Source organism: Micromys minutus (assembly GCF_963924665.1).
Source record: "Micromys minutus genome assembly, chromosome: 13".
Lineage (NCBI taxonomy): Eukaryota > Metazoa > Chordata > Mammalia > Rodentia > Muridae > Micromys > Micromys minutus.
Window position 1 is genome coordinate 12410307 of NC_137982.1, and position 14213 is coordinate 12424519.

A 14213-nucleotide genomic window follows, 5' to 3' on the forward strand; every position below is an offset into this window, starting at 1 on the left:
AAGGTGCTAAGTTCTCTCTTAAAACAGTGTAGGTACTTTCTGACTGCAGCTGCCAGTCATCATGTGGTCCCACTTGCTTTGTCCCCAGATGCTGTTGAATGCCAATGATGCTACTTATTACACTCATGGGGGGGGCAAATTCTCTCATTTCATGTCCAATCTACTTTAAATCTCTGTGTAATACCAGCATATAATATTCATAAAAATATGAATGATACATTTATTGCCCTGCTGTAAAATCAGTATCTGCTTGTTTCCACATTCTTTAATATTCTCTTTTCCCAGCAAAGAGAAGAATAACATGAGAATGGATAACCAGAGTACTGTGTCTGAGTTCATCCTCATGGGGCTCCCCATCCAGCCAGTAGAACAAGGCATGTACTCTGCCCTGTTCTTTGCCATGTACTTGATTACAGTGCTGGGGAACCTGCTCATCATCCTGCTCATCAGGCTGGACTCCAATCTCCACACCCCCATGTACTTCTTCCTCAGCCACTTGGCTTTTACAGACATCTCCTTTTCATCTGTCACTGTACCCAAAATGCTAAGTAACATGTATACTCAGGATCCATCCATTCCTTATGCAGAGTGTATAGCACAAATGTATTTTTTCATATTCTTCACTGATATGGACAACTTTCTCCTCACTTCAATGGCATATGATCGGTATGTGGCCATCTGTCATCCCCTGCACTATACCACCATCATGAGAGAGGAGCTCTGTATTTTACTGATAGCAATGTCCTGGATCCTATCTTGTGTCAGTGCCCTATCTCACACACTCCTCCTAGCCCGGCTGTCCTTCTGTGCTGACAACACCATTCCTCATTTCTTTTGTGACCTTGCTGCCTTGCTGAAGCTCTCATGCTCAGACATCTCCCTCAATGAACTGGTCATTTTTACACTAGGCACAGCAGTCATTACCCTGCCATTAATATGCATCTTGATCTCTTATGGCCACATTGGGGCTACCATTCTGAAAGTATCATCTAAGAAAGGGATCTGCAAAGCTTTGTCCACATGTGGTTCCCACCTCTCTGTGGTATCTCTGTATTACGGTGCTATTATTGGACTTTATCTTATACCTTCATCCAACACTTCTAGTGGCAAAGGCATAGTTGCTTCTGTGATGTACACAGTGGTCACTCCACTGCTGAACCCCTTCATTTATAGCATAAGGAACAGAGACATGAAGGAGGCTTTGAAGAAGCTCCTCAACAGGGTAGCAATCTCAACTTAATAACATATTTAATATCCTCATAATAAACCTATATATTCATGTGTCTCCAAATACTATACCTCTGATTGTGGTCACATTATGAAGCATGTACTTAGTAAATATTTCATTTCTCAGACTACATTCTGAATACTTCTTTTCTTTTTTACTTGCATCCCATTAACATAAAAAGTGAATTCTGTGTTAACCTTGTCAATTTATTTTGCCCTTTGATTTGAAAAAGTCAGTGTTGGAGTTTTGAAGGGTAGGCAGGATTGATGTGCAACAAGACAAATAACAGTCTAGACATAGGGAGAGAATAAATCAGGGATATTAAAACAGCATGCTAAAATCAAGGAAATTTAAAAGGTTTTGTATTGCTAAAGCACAGATATGTAAGAGTCAAGAGGGCATCATATTTGAATCTTGGTAGGCAAATAAGTGTTAGAATAATTTAAAGCACTCCTTTAATTTCCTGGAAATATGTTTGTTCATAAGAATTGTTAAAAGATCACAACATTGGTGTAGAAAGTTTACAAAAGTGGACATTAAAAATAAGTATCATATCTTTCCTTTGCCTCTAATACCATAAATTTCTCATTTATAAAAATAGTTATAATAAAGGTGAGCTGAAAGAAAAAATATTTTGTGTCTTCTCTAATACCTTCTCTAACAACTCACAGTTGTGAGTTCAGCTGCTCCACTCAAGGCTTTTTGATTGGATAACAGTGTCAAAAAAACAAAAAAAAAAAAAAACAAAAAACCAAAACAAAACAAAAACAAAAAAAACCTCTCCATAATTAAGCTACAGGCATGACATCATGTTACCAACAAATTCAGTCCAGCCAGTTCCATGTGCATACATAATACACACACACACACACACAAACACACACACACACACACATGCACACACACATTTTTTAAGAAAGAAGCTGTAAATGAAATGAGATTACCACATATATACATTAATGTATATATCTTTGTTTAAAGACTTAGAATGTTACTTAATTTATCATGTAGCTAGTAGACATTTAGCAATTACCTATTTTATAGCAAGCAGTGTGTCTATGTCTACCCACATAGAACAAGAAAAAAACAAACACCCAACAGAGTACAAAAAACATGTTACTATAAAAATAAAATTTATGCTTTTTTATTCATGATTCAGTCTTATAGGCTGAATTTGTTCATAGTGTCTTATATCTGTGCTATGTTGGTCTTCATAATAATTTCATGAAAAAACAAGTCAGTACATGTATTTTATAGTTAAGGTTTAATTTAATGGCCTAATTACAAAAAGTATCACAAGAGAGGACTTAAAAAATGCTGCATAGACTATGGAAAAATATAATGATGAAGAAAATTTTCAACAGTTTTGAAGGGTGTGCAGGATTGATATGCATGGGCTAAGTGATACTCTAAACAGAAGGATAAAATAAACTAGAGGTGTTACAAAAACATAGTAAGTTTAAGGAAATTAAAAGGGGGTTGTGTGGCTAAAGCACAAATATTTAAGAGTCAAGAGGGCATCATATATTAATCTAGGCAGGTAGATAAGTGTTTTATTATGCAGTAGGCAAGATGCCATATTAAGTAATTTAGGTACTTGGATAGCCAATGCATATATTTGGCAATTGACCAAATTAGACATTGCATGTTGGGTAACAGACAATAGGTGCCTGGGTGAATATTATGATATGAGGATGGAAAGAGAATAATTTGGAGGCATTCCACACATGTCATAGTAATGAAGGAAAGCAGCACTCTGCAGAACATATAAGGAATGCTTTGATTTTTGGCTTTATGAACAGATATTTAAGAATGGAAACCTATGTGGCTGTGATCATTTTGATTATGGTGAATAAATAACCTTAAATAATTTAAGGAGTAACTTGAAGACACCCAGCTTTTACAAAGCAATTAAAAAGTGGATACCTTAAATAAAAATGATGCACAAGCAAACTGATCATCACTCATATTTGATCCCAGGAAAAATGTCTTTGCACAATCAAGATGCAAAGACCTAACTGTAATCTCTACTGTGGTATAAATCATTGAATTACCAACAACACACTAGGAATTGGTGACTGTAGGAGATAGAAATTTAAACTTTGTGGCCAGAAATAAATTTATATTATATTAAGAAAGAAATATATTTCAATTTTTTAATACAATAATAACCTAGCTTGGCTGGGTGGAATCTAAGACTGTTAGACAGTGAGCCATGGAGAAGCAATCATAGACCTTGGGGGTTTTCTATATGCTGAACTGACCTAAATTCTTACTGCTGCAGAAACATTGGGGAAATCAAAGTGAATATACACTCTGATATCCTAATAAGTTTGATTGTTATGTAGATGGTAGACAATGGTCAAGTCGAATGTTAGAATTAAATTCCATTTTACATGTTTCAAAATTCTAACATTTATTTCTTTCTTGAAGGACAGAAAGCCCAGTTTAGATCTGAAGACACATTTACAATTAATTAAGAAAAGAGGTTTCTATATTCTATTTGGTGGTCACTAGAATGCTAGTGCGGTTGAACCATTTTTATTTGTTTTAGGAGTATTTTTATTCTGTTATTTTAAAATATTTTATATTTATATGTATTTTTACTTATATGAATGTGTGTCTCTGTATGAACATGCATATGTGCCTGCATGTGTTCCTAATGACCATAAGAGGGTGCTGTATATCCTGGAGCTGGATAGTTAAAGATAGTTGTGAGCTGCCTGGGCTGGGTGCTGGGAATTGAACTTGGGTCCGTTGAAAGAAGGACATGTGATCTTATCTACTGAGGAATCTTTCCAACCTCAACTTTGAACATATCTGAGCAGCAATGGGAAGAACAGTGTGAAGAAATATAACAACATTTCTTGAGAAAACCTTGCAAACTGCAGAAAGTCTTTTAACCATCACAGAAATATAAATGTTAAATTAAATGAAGGGAAATTTTTTACTTATTTTGGATTTCTTGAATTATAACATCTATCCTTTATTTTCTCTTAGCTTCCACTGAAATAAGAAGAAACTTGTTTGACATAGACTAGTTTTCTACACTGAACATTACTCTTGTATTTAAGAAGATAAAATTCTCCTATGACAGAGGAGCCTCTTTAGGGCCCCTTTCATGTCCTTGTTCCTTAGGCTATAGATGAAGGGGTTCAACATGGGAGTCACCACAGTATACATTGCAGCAGCTGCAACATCCTTCTCTGTAGATACTACAGAGGAAGGGCACAAGTAGGCACTGAAAAGTGTTCCATAGAAAACACACACCACACAGAGGTGGGAGCTACAGGTAGAAAATGCCTTTGTACCACCACCAGGGGTTCGAACCCGAAGAATGGCAAACACAATGTGGATATAGGAGATAACAATGCATACAAAAGGGACCATGAGCACTGTACCACCTAGGGCAAAAACCATTAGTTCATTGACATGTGTGTCAGAGCATGAGAGCTTCAGGACAGGAGTAATGTCACAGAAAAAGTGGGCTATTTCCCCAACGACACAGAAGGACAGTCGAGCCATGAGGAGAGTGTGAGTCAGGGCAACTGTGTTAGTCAGAACCCAGCACAGGGCAAGCATCAGGGCACAGAGTCGGGCACTCATGATTGTGGAATAGTGGAGAGGGTGACAGATGGCCACATAGCGGTCATAGGCCATTACAGCCAGAAAGAAGCTGTCCAGATCACCAAACATCAGGAAGAAATACATCTGAGTAAGACAACCAGTATAGGAGATGGTATGGTGCTGAGTCTGAACATTAAACAACATCTTGGTCACTGTAGATGATATTAAACCCATGTCAGCAAAGGACAGGTTGGCCAAAAAGAAGTACATAGGAGTGTGAAGGTGTGGGTCAGAGCCAATGGCCAGGATGATGAGTACATTCCCAGTCAATGTGACAAGATACATACATAGGAAAAGTCCATAGAGTAACTGCTGTTGTTCTGGAGATGCTGATATTCCTCGTAGAAAAAATTCCGAGACACTGGATTGGTTTTCCATAAGTCTAGAGCATCTGTAGGTCTGAAAAGATAATTAGAATGCAGGGCCGGGTCTCAAGATACATACACTAGGCTTTGAGCCTTCAACATTCACATCTATATTTAAATTTACTACTCTTAGTCCAAATGTTCCCACCCTTGGATTTTAATTCCTTTCATTCTCTCCTGAACAATTCCTTGCTTTCTACTGTTCTCCTCTCTTCCACAGTGCAGTCTGTGATACAAGAAGCATTTTTCCAGTGAGGGTCATCTTCCAGAGGCATGTTCATAGTCTAGCCTATAAGTTCTTCTATCACACTAGAATGTCCTTAAAGTGATCCAAATTATATATCTTTTCTGGAGACTATCTAAAAACATGCAAAAAGAGTCACCTTTAATAAACCTTCATGTTAACCCATTTTATAATAAATTGCAGTTGAATTATTTATTCTCTCAATATTTGATCATTTCTTCAGATAAAAGACACCAAGGCCTTGGGACATTTTTTGACAACATCTTCATCTTCCATAAATGTTTTTGATTTTTCAGAGTTCACACCTAAAGAAATTTTTATCTGCAAACCAAAGGATTCTCTGAAGTAGTGTTTAGATTTCTAAGTTAAAATTTCAAACTTTTCCAAGAGGAAAATCTGAGAATGATGACATGTCTGTGAAACTCTGAAATTTACACAAATGAATTGACTAACACATCTCAAAATTTCAAAATTTTCATGAGAAATAAGTAGTTACCACCAATTTTGTTTCTTGCTTAATTAATTAATCATAATTAATCATGACAGAAATGTGATGCCTCAAAAAGTTAGACTCCAGTGACTAAGCACGTTCAATATTCTCAGAGGAAAGGCTCTACTAAGACCCAATGACTTTTAAATTCCTTTAAGACAAAGAAGAATGCTGGTTGTGTGATAATTCCACGAATCCTTGACTTCTAGATCCTCTCTTTTTTCACATAAATATTTGTTTCCTCTCTGTATTTCACAGGGCTTGAATGTTATTTTAGAGGAGAACATAAAATGCATCCATTATCTTATTACTATCTAAAAGAGTGGGAGACTCAGGGAAGGGGGGAAACATTTAGAATGTAAATAGATAAAATATTTTATTTTAAATTGGGACATTTAAATGTTTATTTATTTATTAGAGATTGTTTAGTTACATTCTGCCTTTTTGTTATTCTGCTCAATACTTTAAATTAACACCTTTTGCTCTATTTCCTATTTTGCTTTTCCTCGAAAAGCTTTGTCATCCTTTTCAGAATCATTATCTCAGTAATTTTAACATGGCTTTGAGACATTAGTGAGGCGTTTTCATGAACTGGTTTACTTCCTGTCCTCCAATTCAAGCAGTCCCTTTACTTACCACCACTGCCTCTTCATCTATTGTGTCAGTCAAGTGTGAGACAGATGATGCTCGTGGTAAGAGTACTTCAGAACATGGGCCTGGTGTCCTGTTAAGTCAAGTTCTTATGCTCACTGCTACCCTGTTCACCGAGAAGAAAGCTACACAAAAGTATTCATATAGAAAGAAAAACTCATAATCTTATTGACAATATTTTTAAAGGATTGACTGTAATCAGGGTTCTAAAGAAGGAATATTAGATACAAACAGCAAACAAACTGAGGCAAAATCACATCATTCACTGAAGATGAAACACTATGTAGAAGAGTTAGAACCTTGGAGGAAGAAATGTCAGGGTTCTAGATGAAGAGGGGTCCACAAAATAAGGAAAGGATCACGAAGACAAGTCAAGGTCATAGTTGAATGCAAAGCTGCAGCAGTCACAGTTTCATTCGTCTGCTTGAAGAGGAAAATTGAGAGAAATGTGTTTCTTTGCTGAAAACTCTTAGTAATCTGATACAGAACTTATGATTCCACTTAGACAAGGTTTTGAGAAATTTTGAAGTTTTACGTTTTCAGTTTGTAGCCTGACCTGACTGATACAGGGCTGCTGTTTCATCAGACTAATAATCCCTAGAAAAGAGTTGAACAAACTCTACTTTCAATGCCTATAGACACAAGAAATAAGGGAACATGGTCCCCCAGAGCCTTGTTAGTGAACAGTTATGATACCTTATTCCCCTGTCTCTATTAGAACAAACAAAATTACTGCAGCACTGGGTGCCATTAAAGTTGAGGTGTTTTACTGTTTTTTTATGCATAACACAAAACACTTTTTTACCTATATTGTTTTACAATAAAAATCTATAGTAACAGTTCTCAAACTGTGTAGCACATAAATATTTTGTTATAATTTATAATTAGCAAACATTACAGTTATGAAGTAACAGCAAAATAATTTATGGCTGGGGTCACCACAACATGAAAAATGCCATAAAGGGCCACAGCATTGGAATGTTGAGCACCACTAATCTATAGTAAAATATGCTTTCTAGGATGACACATCTGGTTTTTTTGCAAAAAGGTCCCTTTGATTACAAGCTCCTTCACAAACAAAATTTAAAACTTTATATCACTTTTCTTGAAAGTTTCTCCTGTGTTTGAGTAAAGATACAAAGCACCTATTTAATTTATCTTACCCAATCATGTTCTAGAGGAGATTTTTAAGGGACAAAACTTGTAAAGAAAAGAGTCATAATAATAACAAAATGTTTCAAGTTGGAAGCCAGATGAATCTGTGAACCAAAATATTTACATTATCTGTACCAAATTTTAGATGCTTTACCCAGCTATTGGCTTTTGAGCACCTCTCTGTTTACTTTAGGATGCTTGAAAAACATTAAACATCAGAAACATAATTTGGGACTGGGGAGATGACTCCATGCTTAGAAGCATATGGTGCTCTTAAAGAGGACCCAGCTTCAGTTTTCAGTACCCATGTGATGTCTCAAAACCACTCTAACTCTGTTTTCAGGGTATTCAATACCCTTTTCTGAACTCCACTTACTCCTGCATATACATGAGAAATATATATATACATACATACATACATACATACATACATACATACATACATATAAGTACATATACACGAAAGTTAACTTGTTTGCTGTCATCCATAGTCTCTAGTTCCTTATTAAAACAATAGGACAATTACATATAAATGGACAGTAGCTGAGATAAAATGTACGGGACCTATGTAAGCTTAAGCTATACAAAATCCAAGACTTGGTGACAGGGATGGATATGAAGTCTCATTTGGAACTGTTGGGAAATGGTAGGTTATAAAAGAGGAAGAATTTTGTTTTCTTCAAGGGTAGATTCAACACATGCAAGTAAATGGTAAAAATCTAAATGTATATACATAGAAGCAAAACTTAATAAGGTTTTAAAAATTTGGACATTAAAATTGTCTTTAAGGACCCCCCCAGAGCGTCCAGGGACTAAACAACCAACCAAAGAGTACACATGGGGGGGGGAACCCATGGCTCCAGCCACATATGTAACAGATACATTGTCTGGCATCAATAGAAGCTCTTCAACCTGTGAAGGCTTCTTTCCTCGTTGTATGGGAATGTCAGTGTGGCATGTGGGAGTGGGTGGGTGGGAGGGGGAGCATTCTCATAGAAACATGGGGAGGGTGAATGGAAGACAGGTGAATTTCTAAATGGTATACTATTTGAAGTGTAAATACATTAAACTCTCCAATAAAAATTGTCTTTCATTGTTGAGTCTTTGTATGGTTTAGGTATCAGAGTGACTGTGACATCATAGAATAAGTTTGGCAATGTTCCCTCTATTTTGATTTTGTTGAATAGTTTGAGAAATATTGTTATTAGCTATTTGTATTCTTCACTAAAAACATCTGGTTCAGAACTTTTTTAAAATTGGAATACTTTTAATAACTGCTTCTATTTCTTTTGGGGTTATGGGTCTATTTAAATTGTTTATCTGATCTTCATCAACCCTACATGCATCAGAGAGCTGATATATAAAATATAAAAAAAAAAACTTAAGACATCAATAAACCAAAAAATTCAGTTAATAAGTGGGGTACAAAACTAAACAGAATTCTTGACTGCGGACTCTAATGTCTGGGAAGCACCTAAGGAAATGTCCAATATCTTTATTCATCAGGTAAATGCAAATCAAAATTACCCTGAGATTCCACCTTTCAGAATGAATAAAATCAATCTCTCTCTCTTTCTCTTTCTCTCTCTTTCTCTTTCTCTCTGTTTCTCTCTCTCTCTGTGTGTGTGTGTGTGTGTGTGTGTGTGTGTGTCTATTTGTCTCTGTCTCTCTGTGTCTCTGTCTCTGTCTCTCTGTCTCTGTCTCTCTCTCTCTCTCTCTCTCTCTCTCTCTCTCTCTCTCTCTGTCTCTCTCCAGTTTCTCATCTGGAATCCCCCTAGCAGGTTCTGGTGGTGCAGGTTGGAAGGATTTACTGAAGGAGGCAGAGGCTAGCCTGGACCACAAGAACAAACTCTCAAGTGACAGTTCATGCTGGTGAAAATGTGGAGCAAAGGGAACACTTCTCCTTTGATGGTAGAAGTGCACACTTTATAACCACTTTGGGAAGCAATTTTATGTGGTTTGTTGTTGTTGTTGTTGGAGGGCCCTACTGCTGAAGGTTGCAGTCCACAATGTCTGAACAGCTCTGAGTTCTGCATAAAAATGGAAGACTCCTTTCCTCCATTGGGGCTTCCTACACTCTGACTGACCTTATTTGATAGATATCTCTAGGCATTGTTGTGGGGCTTATCTTAAGCATGACCTTCAATGTAGTTCCCTGCAAGAGCATTACCCACGATGCCCATATGATAATGGGGTTTTGTGCTCCCATGCAGATGAGAGGAAGGTGAAGCCTAATGTAAATGAGGCATATCAACACCTCTCACCACCTAGTGGCCTATATGTTCCTCTCACCCTGGAAGAAAGTTGAGCTGCATTATTGAAGCTAATTTCTGTAATTTGCCATTCAATCATACTCACAGGCTGTAGAACCTGGTTCTTTGTCTATGTTCCCATTGGCCAACAATCCCCCAAAGAAAAGGGAGAACCACACTTTCTTAAAAAATTGAGAATAGTTCTACCTCAAGACCTAGATATACTACTCCTTGGCATATTGTCAAATAATGTTGAAAAATACCACAAGGACACTTGCTTAACTATTTTCATAGCAGCTTTAATTATAAAAGCTAGAAACTAGAAATAATATAGATGTCCCTCAGCTGAAAAATAGATAAAGAAGATGTAGTACATTTATACAGGGAATATTACTCAGCTATTAATAATAAAGACAGCATGAATTTTTCAGCAAATGGATAGAAATATTAAAGACAAATCTTGACTGAGAAAACCCAGACCCATAAATATAAACATAATATGTACTCACTTATAAGTAGATAGTAGCCATAAAGTACAGGAAAAATTATGCTACATTCCACATGCCTAAAGAAGCTAAGTAATGAAGAGGGACCAAAGGAGGATACTTGATTCTGAGAAGGGGAGATAAAATAGACATTAGAGGTGAGGGAGAAGAAACTGTGTGGAGGAGGGGATTCAGAGGGTAACAGGAGGACCAAGTGTTGGGGACACTGAAGTACAGAGAACTGGAAGCATTTCCAGGGCATCTCTGGAATTAGCTATAAAGTTAAGACCATAGAAATTCCCAGGAATGTATGAGGATGAAGTTACTTAAGACACCTATAAATAGAGAATACAGAATCTAAGATGGCCACCTCCTATGGCCAACTAAGACTTTCAGTAGAAGGATGGAGACCACAACCCAACCAAAAAAATCTTCAACCCAAAATTTCCCCTGCCTACAAGAAGTGCAGGGACAAAGATGAAGCACTCCAATGTCTGGCACAACTTGAGACTCACCCCATGGGCAAGAACCAATCTCTCACACTATCAATTATACTTTGTTATGCTTGCAGACAGAAACGTAGCATACCTGTCCTTTTAAAGCATCTACCTAACACATAACAAAGACAGATGCAAATACCCACAGCCAAACATTACATAGAGTTCCAAGAGTCTTGTGAACTAGTTTGAAGAAATATTCAGGAACCCAGGGGGATAGAGACTACACAAGAAGAGCACAGAGCCACTAACTTGGTGGCTCCCAGAGATTCAATACTCAACTAAAAAGCATGCATGGGCTGGATTTATCCCCCCAACACACATACATATATGTAGCAGATGTGCCACAAACAACTGGACCAGGGCTGTCCCTGACTGTTGCCTGCCTATTAATCCCGTTCCCCTACCTAGGTTGCCTTGTCTGTCCTTAGTGAGAGAGGATGTATCTAGGGCTGCAGTTAGTTTGTGTACCAGAGTGGGTTGTCAGAGAAGGGTAGAATGGTTGGTAGAAGAACTATTGAGGTGGTACTGGGAGCTATTGAGGGGTACCTGCAATTGAGCTGTAAATAAATAAGTAAATAAATAAGTTAATAAGTGGAGATATATGCATGAATGAAGATGGAGCAGAAATTGAAGGAATGGCCAACCAATAACAGGCCCACCTTAAGATCTATATCATAAGAAAGAGCCCACCCCTGACACTATTAGTAATATTCTCCTGTACTTGAAGACAATTTTCTCACAATAAAGAAAGCTTGTCTAGATATGAAACCAGTGTAAACGAAAGGGAAACTAAGACCCTCTCCCTCTCCCTTCCCCTCTCTCTTTTCTTCCTCCCTCCCAACCTCCTTCCCTCCCTCCCTCTGAACCATATTTTCTTCACAGGGACTAGAAAAGTAAAAATCTTTGTGAGCCGCCATATTCCTGCTGATTATTTTTCATTAACAGCAGGCATTCTTCAAGAGTTTATCCTTATGTCTGCTGCAACAAGTAGCTCCATTCCCAGAAGGGCCCTAAGGAATAAAGCAATTATTTTTCACACTCTCTCTAATTTGATCTGGGAATGGGCACATTGCCCCTTGGGTGCTCTTGGAAGTTTGAAAACATAACTCATGCTAGTTTTCAGCAGTTCTGACTAAAAGTATATTGATATCTCTATCTTGCTTGAGTATTAGTTTATAATTCTTTTGTCTGCTGAAGCATATGATATGGATGTCCTTAGAGATCCAATCTGTTTTGACATCATTGTCATCATGAAATAAATAGAAGAATTTTACTATTATTTTACTTTTAGCTGGAAGTATCCATTCTCATCACCTAAGAGATCATATAGAATCAGGTATGGAAATGTACACTGAGAAATGTTTGAAGTATCTGTGTGTTTCATTGCATTCCACAGTGTATCATTATCTGTGATTTCTGTGCTTAATATATATCTCAGTAACTTGGAAATTTGTCTTTAACTGATTATCTATATTTTGATATAGTACCATAAAAAGAAATGTACATTAACAATTTATAGAAAATGAGTCATGCTTACTTCCTGAGTAAAGAGTGAAAAAATATCTCTTTTTGCTTATCTTCATTTCTTGGTAGATGTTGTTGAGTTTCCTTCCAAAAAACATCCTTTCAATGTTATTTTGTTTTGTTGTTGTTGTTGTGGTTGTTGTTTGCTGCCATAATCGAAGCATAAGCAAGTGAGTTATGTTTAAATTGTTGAATTAATTTAGGTTTTTATGGGCAACACTGCTCTTAAATTTGCTCTCCACATCAGCAGACAAGTTATTTAGACATCAGGTTATTTCTTTTGTTAAACATTCTCTTGGGTCCACTAACACCTTCTACGTCTCTGAGACTAGAACTAATGTTCTAAACAGGAAATAGTTTTAATAATCTACCTTCCTAGTAATCCTTCAACCTTATACTTTTCCAGGCTGAACCTGCTCAAACTGCCTGGACTTCATGTGCTCTACTCACACTGTCACCAAACACGAGTGATTCTTTTGGCCTTACGTCATACTTACCTAACCTCGGGTTTCTACGATATCCTCCCAAAACATTACTTTCTAGTTTCTACAAAGATTATGGGGTTGATGTGCCTAGACACCAGATGATCACTACTTTGTTAGTATTGACAAACATTTTAGGGTTGGGGTAAAATGAACAGACTGGTTTTAAACTGATGGGTGGGGGCGGTTGCATAAGAGCCACGGCCACTTCTTCTTCACTTTTCTATTTCATTTGTCTTTCAGAAAAGGAGAAAATGGGCTGTATCAGAAGCAATAATCATAGTATCACCTTCGAGTTCATTCTCCTGGGGCTCCCTATTAATCCAGAACTGAATGGCATGTATTCTGCCCTCTTCCTTGCCATGTACCTGACAACTGTGCTGGGGAACCTGCTCATCATCCTGCTCATCAGGCTGGACTCTCACCTCCACACCCCCATGTACTTCTTCCTCAGACACTTGGCCTTCACAGACATCTCTTTCTCATCAGTCACAGCTCCAAAGATGCTCATGAATATGCTGACACAAAGTCAGTCCATCTCATATGCTGGGTGCATTTCCCAGGTGTACTTTTTCCTATTTTTTGCAGATCTCGACAGCTTTCTTCTGACATCCATGGCCTATGACAGATATGTGGCCATCTGCCACCCTCTGCACTATACCACCATTATGAGTCAGAGTCTCTGTGTTGTACTGTTAATTATGTCCTGGGTCTTATCCTTTACCAGTGCCATTTCACATACTCTTCTGCTTGCCTGTCTCTCTTTCTGTGGAGACAATACTCTACCCCACTTCTTCTGTGACCTCTCTGCACTGCTTCATCTGTCTAGCTCAAACACCACCATCAACCAATTGCTTATCTTAACTGTAGGAGTAGTGATCATAACTGTGCCATTGATATGTACTCTGGTTTCTTATGGCTACATTGGGGCCACCATCCTAAGAATTCACTCCATCAAGGGAATCTTCAAAGCCTTGTCTACATGCAGCTCTCACCTCTCTGTGGTTCTCTGTACTACAGAGCTATTATTGGATTATATTTATTTCCCTCCTCCAATAATACTAATGATAAATATGTCATAGTGGCAGTGATGTACACTGTGGTCACACCCATGTTGAATCCCTTTATCTACAGTCTGAGGAATCAAGACATAAAAGAAGCCCTGAGAAATGTGCTGAATAGGAGAGCAAGTTCACAGTGGAGGGGGTAA

General features: G+C 37.5%; 2 protein-coding genes and 1 pseudogene across 3 annotated transcripts; 2 read left to right on the plus strand and 1 right to left on the minus strand.

The window, feature by feature from the left end:
• Positions 1–301: 301 nt before the first annotated feature.
• LOC308428560 (olfactory receptor 1J4-like) lies at positions 302–1240 on the plus strand (the record flags this gene model as incomplete). The annotated part of the gene is made up of 1 exon (XM_080927069.1): positions 302–1240. The coding sequence occupies one exon, from the start codon at positions 302–304 to the stop codon at positions 1238–1240; it is 939 nt and encodes a 312-aa protein (XP_080783195.1).
• Positions 1241–4297: 3057 nt separating this feature from the next.
• Positions 4298–5233, minus strand: LOC308428565 (olfactory receptor 1N1; the record flags this gene model as incomplete). Its single annotated transcript, XM_080927074.1, has 1 exon — positions 4298–5233. The coding sequence occupies one exon, from the start codon at positions 5231–5233 to the stop codon at positions 4298–4300; it is 936 nt and encodes a 311-aa protein (XP_080783200.1).
• Positions 5234–13257: 8024 nt separating this feature from the next.
• LOC308428831 (olfactory receptor 1J21-like) lies at positions 13258–14213 on the plus strand (annotated as a pseudogene). Its single transcript has one exon. The product of its transcript is annotated as an olfactory receptor 1J21-like (transcript).